General features: G+C 35.6%; 1 protein-coding gene across 5 annotated transcripts in view; it reads left to right on the top strand.

Moving 5' to 3' along the window:
* LOC144975048 (filamin-A-like) overlaps positions 1-13,668 on the top strand; it is a 138,444-nt gene that overhangs the window by 18,476 nt on the left and 106,300 nt on the right. For all 5 annotated transcript variants that reach the window (XM_078918726.1, XM_078918725.1, XM_078918724.1 and 2 more), the window contains exon 2: positions 162-629. In XM_078918726.1, the coding sequence (XP_078774852.1) occupies positions 296-629 (334 nt within the window). In that variant the 5' untranslated portion in view covers positions 162-295. The remainder of the gene's footprint in view (positions 1-161; positions 630-13,668) is intronic.

Raw genomic sequence — 13,668 nt, 5'->3', positions numbered from 1 at the left:
ACACCTCTCAAGTGCATGCCACTCGAAAGTTTAAGAGACGTCTGCTCTTTTAGCTTTTATATCTCACAATCTCGACTTGTTCACTTCATTAGCTATTTTCAATAATTATTTCATAAATAGTCATAATATCAATGAAATACCGATTCACTTTCAATTTACAGACCAAAACAGCCCCAAAGAAACAAGAATCTCTATAAGACAAAATCATCCCCTAGGCCTTTTTGAATCGCCATACAAAGTTGAGTCGACACCGACCGGTGATTGGATTGTCACGGGAAATAAATAAGCCGACACCATGCAGTACGAGGAAGACCCCGATTGGGACGAAGAAGAAGAAGAGATGGCGAACGAGGGACACCTCGCAGAGGACGCCGAATGGAAGTTAATTCAGGAAAGAACCTTCAAAAGATGGGCAAATGAGCATCTTAAGACGGTGAATAAGAGTCTCACCAACCTTGGATCTGATTTATCCGATGGATTACGACTTCTTGCATTAGTGGAAGTTCTTTCGGGAAAAAAATTTACGAGAATCAACAAGCGGCCTAACTTCATTACACAGAAGCTTGAAAATGTTACGAAGGTTCTCAAGTTTTTAGAAGAGGATGAAGGGATTCGTATCGTTAATATCGGTAAGTAGATCAGTTTTCAAAGGTATTAAAATAATTTTTCTTGCTCATCGCCTCTGCGTTTCGTTCTGAAAATAATAATATACAAAACATCAACAGGTCGTAGGCTTTTATTTACCTTTTTTTCACCCGGAAGCAGGTCGGTTATCTCTAGCAGACGAGGTAGCCCAATGCCTTTCATTAGATTCAGTGCCATTGACTTTACTGATGAAGCCTATTCAGGTTTTGTTTATCTCATTTACTTTTCAATTTATCCATTGTTCAATTTGGTACTCCTGTGTGTTTTGAAACTGACAGTAAAAATATTGTCACTGATTCAGATATTTATCGAAATTATGAGAGCTAGACGTCTAATGAATTTCTCCCATCCCTTTTCACTAAAAATGAATTTTCTATAAGAATTGTCGTTTTAGTCAGTTTATGACGGACAAGGACAGTCTCTCAATTGGATGAAAAAATCATTTGGTTTCCTTTTTTCTCTCAAACATATTATTAAGACTTAGTTAAGGACCATAAGTTGTTAATTTAAAAGGGAGAGACAATGACAATGTCAATGAAGAAATGGAAAGATAATCTAATAAAATGGAAAATGAATGATTGGAGAAGGGCCATTCTCATAATTAAGCTTAGGACGATGGATGCTTCCTTTAGCAATGCTATTGACACATTGAAATACACACGCACTCTTTAAACTCCAATACGAAGAAATTTGTTCATTAGCAAGTTATCAGCAGTTTTGTATCTATTAGATAATACACTGTATTTATTATTATTATTATTATTATTATTATTATTATTATTATTATTATTATTATTATTATTATTATTTATAGTAGATATATAATAAGTATATTGATTTTTGCTTAACATACTGATAGATGTTCTGTGTGTATCTTTTGTGTTTGTTTGCGCTCGTGTTCGTTGGTTTATGGGGGCATGATGATAATGAATGTTTGTTTATGTATGTGTTTATTTGTCATTAATCATAATCATTGTAACTTTGTGCTGCTCTATGTCTATGGAATGTGATAATGGTTACGCAGTGAGATATTGATCTCGACAGGTGATGTTTTTATATCTTTTAAAGCTGTTGTAAGAAGAAATTATCATAATTGACCTTTTTCTTTTTTAACTGTAAAAGTTGTCAGAATTTAAATTGTAGTATAATGTCTTTCTCTGCTAATACTAATACTCGTGTACAATATGAAAAAATATTACCTTGCATTTCAAGAAAATGTACATCTTTGAATTATGTTTTCAACTTGAGGACATGTGTTGGTTGACTCCATGATGTGTTGATGTTGTGATAGATTTTGTGTTTAATTTAGATAAGGGGTTCCAGTAGCTGGCTTGGAAGACTTGTCTTTAAGCCTCCCACTTTCAAGATTCAATGTCATCTGACTTTGCAGCTTTGGCTGTTCCTCATATTCTTGGTGAAGATCCTCCAAATGTCTTTGTCTTTTGCCATTTTTCTGATGTTTGAAAGCTCTGCATGTCAGTTGTGTTATTCTGATTTCATCATTCAATTAGTTCAAATTATTGTCGAGATTGAGAGGCAATGTTGTTCTTAGTCGCCCCCTCGCTTGTTTATGGTGGCCAGAGAAATAGTGTGTCATTGCTGTATTGGTTGGAATTTCTACTTTATGTCAAATATGACAGGAATGTTTCCACCTTAGCTCAAGAATTAGAATTCACAACGGGGTTTTAATTTTAATTTTTGTAGAACCTTTTGTTTGATATCTTTGTAGGATAGTGTTAGCCCTGCACATGCCTTAATAGGTTTCTATCATGTAAAGGCAGTAGCATGCAAACGTCAAATCCACAGTTTTAATGTCCATTTTGTTATTGATCATTGTATAATCTTAGTATGTCATTCTATTTTAAAGATTTGACTAAGTAAATTCACCGATATAAAAATCCTTGTGTATTGTTCAAAAGAGACAGAAAAACATAAACAAGGACATATTTTTAAAAATCAACCTTTCTCAACTGGAGATTGAATTTCAGGCCCTCCAGTTTTTTAATAGATGTGCTTCCTTTCCACCGTCGCGGTGGGATTATCCAAATATAGAGATTGGGGTAAAATAAAAGGTAGCATTACCTATATTTGTCTTGAAGAAGAAATTTGTCTCTATTCCAAGTAAACGTTGGGGCGCAAAGCAGTGCCACTAATGTAAAATATGAGGTTTTTGTTGTTGAAAACATGAGCTTTTATATAGCGCAATGTTCACTATACATGCTCAGAACAGTTTACAAATGGTCCCTACCACAACAATGTGTAACATATAGAACGACACAGGACGCATGTTAGGCAATATTACAATATTTTCCGACAGAGACAATGCTGTTAATGGCCAGGTACGCATTTTACACATGAGTACAGTGAAAGAATGTGAGTCAAGAGCCTTTTCCTTGTACTCGAACTATGTGACGAGCAAGGCTCAAACCCAGGACCTTCCAAGTGTCATACCACATGAACGCATAGCTACACAACTTAGTATCCCTCACAAATTTTATGCACTTTATGTGATGAACTCTATTTTGCACTGAGTCATTCATAACTTTTCTTATTTAAAAAAATTGCAGCAATGCATTCTAATTCTAAATTTATTGCTTATGAATTATGAGAGTGAATTTTTTGCATAATTATTTATGAGTAACACAAATAACTGAGATCTGAATAAAATCATTAATAATAATAATGATGGTCCTTTGACTTTACATTCTGTTATCAGCAAAAGAGGATGAGAATTGCTTGAGTAATGGGTCATATTTTGGTAAACAAAACAGTTTTAGAGGAACATTTTGGGTACAAAACCTCTGTTAGCCAAATGCATTTTGTATGTTTTGATTAATTGTTGTATTTCAATATGAATCTGAAAAACTCGCTAAATTTTTTGAGCATTCTTATACTATTTTTCAGTCTCTTCATTTCTCCATCACTAAATCACTTCCTCGCAAACACCTTTTCTTTGATTTAGATTTAGATTTATAATAACATTCCAGTCAGAATTTTATTTACTCTTCATTGGTGACAATACAAAATGCTGCCCTCAGTCTTTGTGTGTGACTGTGCTGGTTTGTATCTTAATTTCTACAATGAAAAGGTTTTTTAGACAAAATTGGCCATTTTCCTTTTTGCCTCAGCAAATATTGAATTCAGCTCTTCCGTATGATCTTATAAAACAAAAACGAAAAAAAAAACCCAGCAAAACATTCCTGTCCACTTCCTCTCCCAAACACACATTTAATGGGTTTTTTTTTTCTTCTGTTGTTTAGTGTTTTATTTGTTATATGTCATCTTTAAATTTGTCTTTCCTTATTCATCTTTGAAAAATGTGAAGTGTATGGTATTAGATTAACAACAACAACAAAAAAGAACTGCTGACATGACAATAGATTACTCAATGATTTTGGTTTGATGGGTCTTTTTGCACTAGGGCCATTTTTTTCAGAACCCTCATTGTCAGGGTCGTCAGTGCCTCTGTGTGGCCCTCATGTCATTATTTTAGGGAGTTGGGGGGGGGGGGGGGGGGGAAGAGTGAGTAATTTGCAATTACCAAATTGTCTGCTGTAGCTCCAACTGTAATTTATGTGCTTGCCATTGGCTTGCTCTGTGACATGCCTACTGTGTCGAAATATATAAGTTCTAGTGTACCGTTATACTTAGTCACAGTAAACTGATGCTACACAGTTTTTTCCATCAGAGCACGTGCTTTCATCAATATACATATTAATATACAAATACCAAATGACAAAAGGGTACCAACCTATTTTGTCTTGGGCATAAACGACTTACAATACGTTACGATTGTGAGCAGTTGAGACCATTTGATTAATTGCTCTCATAAATTTATTACTTCTTTTTCCTCGTCGTGTATTCTTCCACTTCAGTAGCATGCATTGTCTGTATAAGTTATTTCTATTTTCTTTCCATTTTGTTGTTGTTAAAAGCTGTTCTAATCTGTAATGGTTATGTTTTTCGAAATATTCTCTCAGGGGAAGTCTGAAGATCACCATAACATCGCCTGAAACATGATTTCATTTATTTTTTCATTTGGAGTAAATGATCATTTCTATATATAAATAGACTCTATGCCGTCTTGAGACCAAACATTTTGATGCTTAATTTAAAGATATATCTAAAGAAGTACATGTATAGTTGAATATGGACTGTAGGATCGACGATAACATAAATTTTGTGTGTATACTGTTTGCTTAGTTAAGCAGACAGGTAGCAACAATTCAAACAGGCATTATTTCAAATCTCACTCGCATAACGATTTCGTTTTGCTATAAATTTGGATATCATCGAGTATCTTTACAATTTATCACTCCATCAGTTAAGATAAAAGATATTAACTTATTCATTTGCAAATTACAGTTTTTGTATTATGGTTATGCCTTTGTGCGTTTTAAAATATTACTTCTTCTTCTTCTTCTTCTTCTTCTTCTTCTTCTTCTTCTTCTTCTTCTTCTTCTTCTTCTTCTTCTTCTTCTTCTTCTTCTTCTTCTTCTTCTTCTTCTTCTTCTTCTTCTTCTTCTTATTATTATTATTGTTATTATTTATCAAGTTTGAATGGTATGTACTGAATAGGACGGTGTGTAGTGTATAACAATTGACACCGGCTGGTGACTGGTTTACTTGTCTCTGTCTGCCCAACCGTCACTTTTTTGTTGTTGTCTTTTTATGATTCTTGTTTATTACATCACTAGTAGCCCAATTATTCGTATGAACTTTAAAATTGTGTGCTTTGAAATCGAATGCAAGTCTTCGTTGCATACAGGGATATCGCACGGTGACATTCCAGTTGCTGGATTTGCATATTACGGTGTGTCGGATCATGTCAGATATGAATATGGTATTAGCAATGGTGGTTTGGCAGTTATGATATGTATAGATGCCGGTTGCTGACATGTTTTAATATTAACCAACTCTCTTAAATGTGGTCACGTTTATCTGATGATGATAATGGTTGCGCTGAAGCATCACAGGTGAATGGTTATGTTACAATGAAAAGTCTTGATTTAAATTTGAATGCGTCACTGAATCATATAGGAATCGGCTTAAACGATGCTGGAAGAGCTGTTACAATAAATATTTGATCAAATGTGGTGAATTGACGCATAAAGCCTGTGTACCACATATTACTTTGGAACTGAGTGTCATAATACTGGGTGTCGGGTTTCCACAAAAGAGATATATATGAGGCTTTCGGGGACTTAAGGAGACTTGGTACTTAACGTTTCGTGAAGTGAACCATGGACTTGGTAGACCCCGACAGATTTTATGGGACTGACTCCGGATATCTCCATATTACCTCGTCATAAAAGGGAAATAACATTGCACAGTGTAATCCGTTAGTTTCCTTAAGGTGTCTTAGCCGAGGTTTTCACCTGATGGCGATGGTCACCTATACGTCATGGATAAAGATTGATTCCCTACCGACCGTTAGAATTGAACGATTGAACGTAGCATTGCTCGCATTTAACCTTTCGTATTTAATGCTGTTTTGCAATGCTTCTTTGGTGAATTATATTGTTGATCGGCCTTTTGAAGGCTCTCCAAACGATCGTCATTGGTTATGCAGTAATGTAAAAGGTTAATGGGGTGTCTTCATTTGATGTTTTTTTTTCTTCAACCGCAACCAAAACTAAACGCAAAACAGGACTTTTCAAAAGCAAGTGGATAGCTGTGATTGTATGCGATTTAATCTTGTCGAATTTCCAACTTACTTTGTGTTGTTAAAATTAAAAAGCAAATTATTGGTAAAGGGCTATGTTAGGTAAAATTTTTATTTTCATATACTGCGTATTATCAGGCCGCCTTAGCCTTTTTTTTTCAATTTAGATACGAGCCCAAGCGTCATTTATTTCCCCAAGTTCCTCTATATCGTTGTGTAAATATCGAACAATAGAATGGGTGTTTTATCCGGTGCCGGGGTAGTTTTTGTCCCATTTGCATCGTGGGTAGAGTGGCAAGGTATGACTTGAATAGAAAGCATGCTATTGTATTGGCCCAGAGACTGGTAGGCTTTTCCATTGGCCCAGACAATTATGCGATAACTTCAAAGATTATATTATGTATACCCAGCAACTTATAGAGCCTCTTTGCTAGCCTATTGTATACCTCAACCACTCCCCATCCCTTTCTCTCTCTCTCTCTCTCTCTCTCTCTCTCTCTCTCTCTCTCTCTCTCTCTGTTGTGTGCTCTTGTTCCAACTATTACTTTCTCATACGTTTTCCATTTGCTCTTTTGGGAAAGAAATGAAGAGAGAACATATAATTTGTGTATGTGGATAGGCCGTGCATGTTTATCGTGTATTCAATTTTCCACAAACATCTCTTAACCTTTCCACTCTTATTAATTAGCTTCGAAGTGGCTTGTATTGTCGCATGCTATGCGCTCCATTCTGCCTTCGACCTCTTGTTGAAAAATTAATAACTTGGATACTTGGTAAGAAAACGTTATCTTGCTATGTGTAGGACAAACATCTGACCTCTGAGTGCGTTTGTGGTTGCATCTAACAACACACACAAAATAGAGTCCTGGTGTTTCTTGGCCATGCTTTGGCCTATAGTTTTTTGTGTCTTTTACAAATCATATAATTCTCTTTGTTTTTCATTTATTTGGGTTAGGTAATGTTCGTGTCGTGCACAACTCATCTTATATTATTGCTTTATTCTGTGGCGCTTGCCATTTCTCAAAACTCTGAATATGTACAACCATATTTTTATCCCAATGAATAAGAAATAAGAATCATTAAACATTATCATCTCTCTCTCTCTCTCTCTCTCTCTCTCTCTCTCTCTCTCTCTCTCTTGTTGTTTTCATGTCAGTTTCTATCTATCCGCCCATAACACCTGACCGAGTAATTCAGTCCCAACCTCTAATCACTTATTACAGTTGAGTACCCACCCAAACCTAACATAATGTGTTTATCCGTTCGCTGTTCCACGATGTTCTGTCTTCTCCACGCAATAGGAGTATTTCAAGACATATACTCATTCTTATACATCGCAGACGTTTATCCATCATACTTTTCAATAAAGGTGTCTTCATCAGACAATTTATACACACTTCTACCAATGCCCTGTTAACTGTTAAGACGTTTTTATGGAACGATCACTGAAAAAAAAAAAAAAAAGAGATAATGATTAAAAAGAAAACAAAAGAGAAGATCAAGTTCTATGCCGGTTTTTAAAAAATATTTACTAATGTAGATTCAGAAATGTCTTGTTTATGATGTTTGCGAAAACATGTCACAATTAATTGTTGAAATGTAAACGTACAAGTTTTGCTGTTTTGATGCATGCACAATATTATTTGTTTATGAAAACTTACTATAAAAGACGAGTCATACGTAACAATTTTGCAAACAAAATCTTGCATCTAGTCGTCCAAGTCCAGTCAGTACTGTCTTTACTGTCCGCCGCTAATTCCTTATACAAATTATTACGCCAGTCTAAGTCTTGCCTCTAACTGCGGATGACCTCACCTGACCTCACACACCTATTTGCTTTGGGATAGTATTTAGTAAGTATCTGCTAGTGGTAAAACCGTTAATTTTGGTGGCTGCAGTGGCCATCCCTGGTGAGATAACAAACTAATAATTGGTGGTATGGGCTAACAAGACCTCACCCTCTCCTCGCTTTTTTTCTTTCTGTCTTTTTTCTTCATGCACATTTGTCTCAGCCAGACAGAATATTTCTGCGACTCACATTTTAACATGTTCTGATAAACCCCAATGTTATTTGATTTCATCTGACGTTTGGGCATTTAAAAAAAGTCTAATAACGCATATTCCTATGGTCTCATTGTTGTAATGGAGATTTACTCAAAGCAACATAAAATATTGTCCACAGAAACAAGGTTCGGTCGTCAGACCTGCAAATATTATGTGCACGCCCAACACTCATACCATTTTCTTGTCATCCTCACATTTAAATGTAAAACTTCAAATAACACGTTAATAAATGGCATGCTAACACAGCGTAGATTTGCTCGCGTTTAGCCACTAAAATGGTCTCTTATGTACTCGTTTCGTTTACAATTAATTCTTTCATTTTATGTCAGTTAATGCCCATGTCACATTTCACTTTTTTTTTGTGTGCTTGTTATCGCGGTTATCAATATTTTATCTTTTGTTGGTTTCACCAGATTTTTCATTTTCTAAAGCACCAGTGTGCCGTGAACACTGCCGTGGAAATGTGAATATAAAGGCTAGAACTAGAAAGGTGACAAGAATGTCTCTTTTCATTTCAGATAATCCATCTAATGACAAATCTCTCCATTAAGAACTAGAACAATGCCCCTAGGATCGGAACTACTCTTTTGTTGTTCTCATTGTTCTTGGTAAAGTATGCTCAAGAATGAACGGAAATTTGTGGTGATTTAGCCATCGTCCCCCTTCGCCCTCATTTCTACTCTGGTCTTGTCACATTGGCTTATGTATCGGGTACAAAATATATGTATGGTCACTGGGGCGTGGTGACCATTGAACCGTTAAACATCGTGGTCAGCAGAAAACATGAGTGTGTAAAATAATTTGAATACGGGTATTAAAAAAACAAACAAACAGCAAAACAAAAACGTGAGCTTTTATATAGCGCAATATCCACTAAACGTGCTCAAAGCGCTTTAAAAAGGGTCCCTGACCAACAGCAACACTTCGATATATATTGTCCATACAGGAATATTGGTAATTATCAAATGGTAATCACTTTTTCAAAGCCCAACAGAATATATCTGAATATTCCTAAGAATATCAAAGACATCCAATTTTGATCACAATTGTTTTGCTCCATCGTAGACGCCGATTATTGATTGTCAGCTATTTATTATTATCATTCTCACCCCCTCCCCCCTTCTTCCTTTCCATTCCATCAACAATCGAAAATTAAGTTTAGGTTACTATAAGTAATCAGTGAAATTGTTAACTCTGTAAATGAATAGTTGTCGTGATTGTCTTTATCTTCATTTAACCCCCCCCCCCCCCCAAAGGTGAGTGACCTCAGTGTCATCTTGTCTATCTCGAACGAACATTCTCAAGATAGCTTTCAGGTATTTTGATGATCATGCATTATCTTATTATGCTATCTGAGGGTCTTGAGTGTTTTCTAAGATGTTTGAAGTAGCAGATCGTGTGCAATCCGACTGATACTTACTGCCGCCAAAGAATACACTGATATTGTAGACTATAATGTATTTCTTGTATTCCATTGACAGTTTTGTTAAGCAGTTGTTTCCGGACTTTGCAACTTTCATCTGCACCGCTGAAAGTCTTGCTGTTACGATAGAAATTAGTAAATACATTTCTTTTTTTTTTTTTTAAACGTGAATTAGGATTCATCATCCCACTGACATTGGGTGCCTCAATCAAGAGTGAGGTTTATCCTCTCTGAGTCAGAGGACACGAAATTTCTCTGACCTTGATGAAGTGCACATTGCCCCTCTCCCCCCCCCCCCCCTCCAACACACACACACCTCTCTCTCTCTTTCTCTCTCTCTATCTCTCTCTCTCTCTCTCTCTCTCTCTCTCTCTCTCTCTCTCACACGCACACACAATCAGATTTACGAACCTGCGCTCATGCACCTAAATACACACGCAATGATAGAGATACTTTTATGTAACAAAATACATTTGCATTTTAGATTCAACGGAATGCACTTTAATGAGGTCTGATTGCGTTGGTAACGCATCAAATAGAATTGTTGATGTTGGTGGTGGTGATATACTCATTTTACTCAACGTTGTATTCGCTTAGTTTCTCGTTTTGTGCACTATCAACTATTTTTTAAATTCAGAAAATCATTCTAGTTTGTCCCCCCACCAAACCCGTAGGAATATCATATTATCACTGCAGCCATAACTCCACCCTTGTTCCTGATATTTTCTGTCAAGCGTAACGGTTTTTATCTGCATACGATTTGTATGGTTATCATTATAGTAGGCTTGCACTTTTCACGTATGCACAAAAGGCCTAAATGCTATCTCCAAATGGCTTCTCTGTGGTATAAACTTTTTTCTTCAGTCACATGAATCGAGTAATTGAGAACCAAAACAGATAGCCTAATTCTCATTATTTGCAGATATTTCGTATCCTACCTTTTTAAATTTTACTTTCTTTAAACTTCACGCCCAGCAACATTGTTTTTTTTTCCATCTATTTATAACCGCTATTCTGTGTTATATTGATGAATTATACAAATGAAACAAAATTATATTGTTTTATTGTATAAAGAAGGGGGTGGGGTTAGAGGCACAAAAGTGAAACTCCCTTTTTACCACCTAGTTTTGGAACAAATGATATGTCTCCAACATTATCTGCTCCCCTTCTCGTTACCAACTAGTAATGCCATATCCTGATCCAGCCATTGAATGGGTCCCAAAGCCATTTGTTTGAATAAGATTCCATGTGTAGATATATCATTCCAGACAAGGGAAAGAAGAGATTAGTGTGACTATTACCTTATAAGGTAAGGAGTGCTTAATACACACGATTCATGAAACGCCCATCTACCTTGTTACCAAACACGTTTTCGAAAGCATTCGTTCTTTACTTGTATTATTTTGGTTTCGTTCATTGACTTGGGATTTGTCGAAGGTAAAAATTGGGGCGGAACGCGAAACGGAGTGGTAGTGGTGAAAAGACGGTTTGGCACGAAATGATGATAGCTATTCTTATTCATTATATTCTTTTATGTAAATATTTTATTATGGGGTGATGTTTTTTTTTTAATTGAACGAATGAGTCACAGATTAAGGAAATACGTTGCATTAAACACATTGACGATTACAGACATGCGATGACATGATATCGCTGGATCCGTAGATGTCTGAATGGAAAAAACAAAAAAAAAAACAAAAACAAAACAATTTTTGGCAATAAGAAGAACAGCCCAAATCGAATTGAAAGGTCATAAAAAAAAATACGAGTTAAACTCATAGTTGAGATTCAATATTTATTTTTGGATGTTTGTTTATTGAATGGGCTCAAAGGAAGCTGAGCGTATAATATTACCAAGCAGTGTGAGCTTTTAATGTCATGCGTATCGTATATATATATATATATATATATATATATATAATATATATATATATATATATATATATATATATATATATATATATGGATTCTGCAGAAAAATCTGGAAGGATGGAGTTATGTAATCATTAAATGGATTAGAAATAGTTAATTACCATCTAAAGAGGACAATCTCGACTACTTGCATATCTAAATTCTGAATAGCTTATTATTGTCATGCGTTAAGAATTTGTATATTTCAGCCATGATACGTTTTACAATTTTCTTATTGCATTTTCTTTTGCCTCAACCCCTCTATTTCTAAGTATACATTTTCCTCTCTTCTCTTACTCTACCTTTCTGTTCACGGACCTCATATGCACATACATGTCTTGGTGTTGATGTCGGTGGACTTTTGTTTAGTTTTTATTTTATTTTTCAAGTAATGAATAATATGAGTATGTAGTGGCAGTCATTCACTACTATCGTACCGTTCCAAAGTAGGCGACTAGAAATCGTAGTTTTACTGTCTGGACACTAAGTCGACCGTTTTGAAATGTAGACCCTTCGTGTAGGCATGTACTTAATACCTCCGAATTCCTTCTATGTTTATGTGAGTGCAATGTTCACCTTATCCTGTCTGACATAATCACGTCACACTTGTAAGCAGTAGTATAAACGGAGTTAATCAGTCCTAAAGGCCAAACCTCAGGTCTTGATCGAGGGGAAACCGAGCATAGCTAGACTTTTTAAAATATCAGATTCTTATGACTCACATGGTCACAAGTGTCCTTTTCCCTCGAGCTGATATCTCTCTTTCCATCTCCCATTCTTCATATTTTACCCTATCCCTCCCACACAGTTTCTTTATGAACCTCCCTCTGATAAGTTTAATATTTACTTATTGTTATTTCCCAAGATTTGTTGTGAGACTCAGTTCTCTAGCTCTTCTTTAAACGTTCGTATGAATCTTAGAATATTGCGGTTAAAAATATGATTCAACGAACATCGAAAAGATAAATAAATAAACACATTCACTCGCATCAAAGCGAACAATCAAGAATGAGAGACGCGTGTTTTATGGATGAGTAATATCAATATAGATATACATAAATTTAGATGCACGAATCTACTTAAACAAATAAACTAAAATCTTCATTACATAGTAAAAGGCCTGTTGCAAATTCATCGGTGTTTTCCTGTTATTCGAATCAACAATGTGTACTTTGTCCTTGTCATCTATGGAAGTAACAATAGGTTATTTTGCAATATTGCGTGGCCCCCATACTATATCGTACAGCTTTACTTAACTGCAATTATTGTAAAAGTGGGGTGGTGCATGACTATTACACGGTATTTTACCCTAGATGTGACATTGACCTTTCTCGCAATGACCTTATACAATTATACCGATTTTCGAGCTATCCACACGTTCTTCCATAGTTCTGGACAAGGAAGATTTACCTAAGTGACCAGTATTTAATGTAAAGATCAATGGTCGCGTATAGAATGAAGAATGATATTATTTATAATTTTAAAAGACATATTAATTGAGTTATTATGTATGGAATTTCGCTGGGAATGCACACTTCCAGGTACTCACACGCACGTGTCCCCTTCCCTCTATCTTGCTCACTCTCTCCCTCTCTCTACTCTCTCTCTCTCTCTCTCTCTCTCTCTCTCTCTCCCTCTCTCTCTCTCTCTATTTACTTTGAGTAAAGTTTGGCATCTCTCTTCAGGCATGAACTCTTTGATCCACTTATACTTCTCTCTCCAACCTATGATTTCTGTTTTGTCCTGTGGATTTCGTTTCTCATTTTCTTTTTATATTTATTTATTCAGGATTACTGGTAAATGATTTTAAACTCGCTCGCACACGTTAACGCGCCCGCATGTTATTAGAGGGTAATAGTACGGCCGGATAATGAAAATATACAAGTATAAAAAAAAGTATTTTGAGATTAATTTTAGATTCAAGTTATGTCCACTGCTCTGATCCCGTCTTTTCAGACTT

The sequence above is a fragment of the Berghia stephanieae genome, chromosome 6 (genome assembly GCF_034508935.2).
Source record: "Berghia stephanieae isolate SIO BIC M18660-M18661 chromosome 6, UCSD_Bste_1.3, whole genome shotgun sequence".
Taxonomy (NCBI): domain Eukaryota; kingdom Metazoa; phylum Mollusca; class Gastropoda; order Nudibranchia; family Aeolidiidae; genus Berghia; species Berghia stephanieae.
Note: the sequence above shows the minus strand (reverse complement) of the source record. Positions and strands in the feature narration are given on the sequence as shown.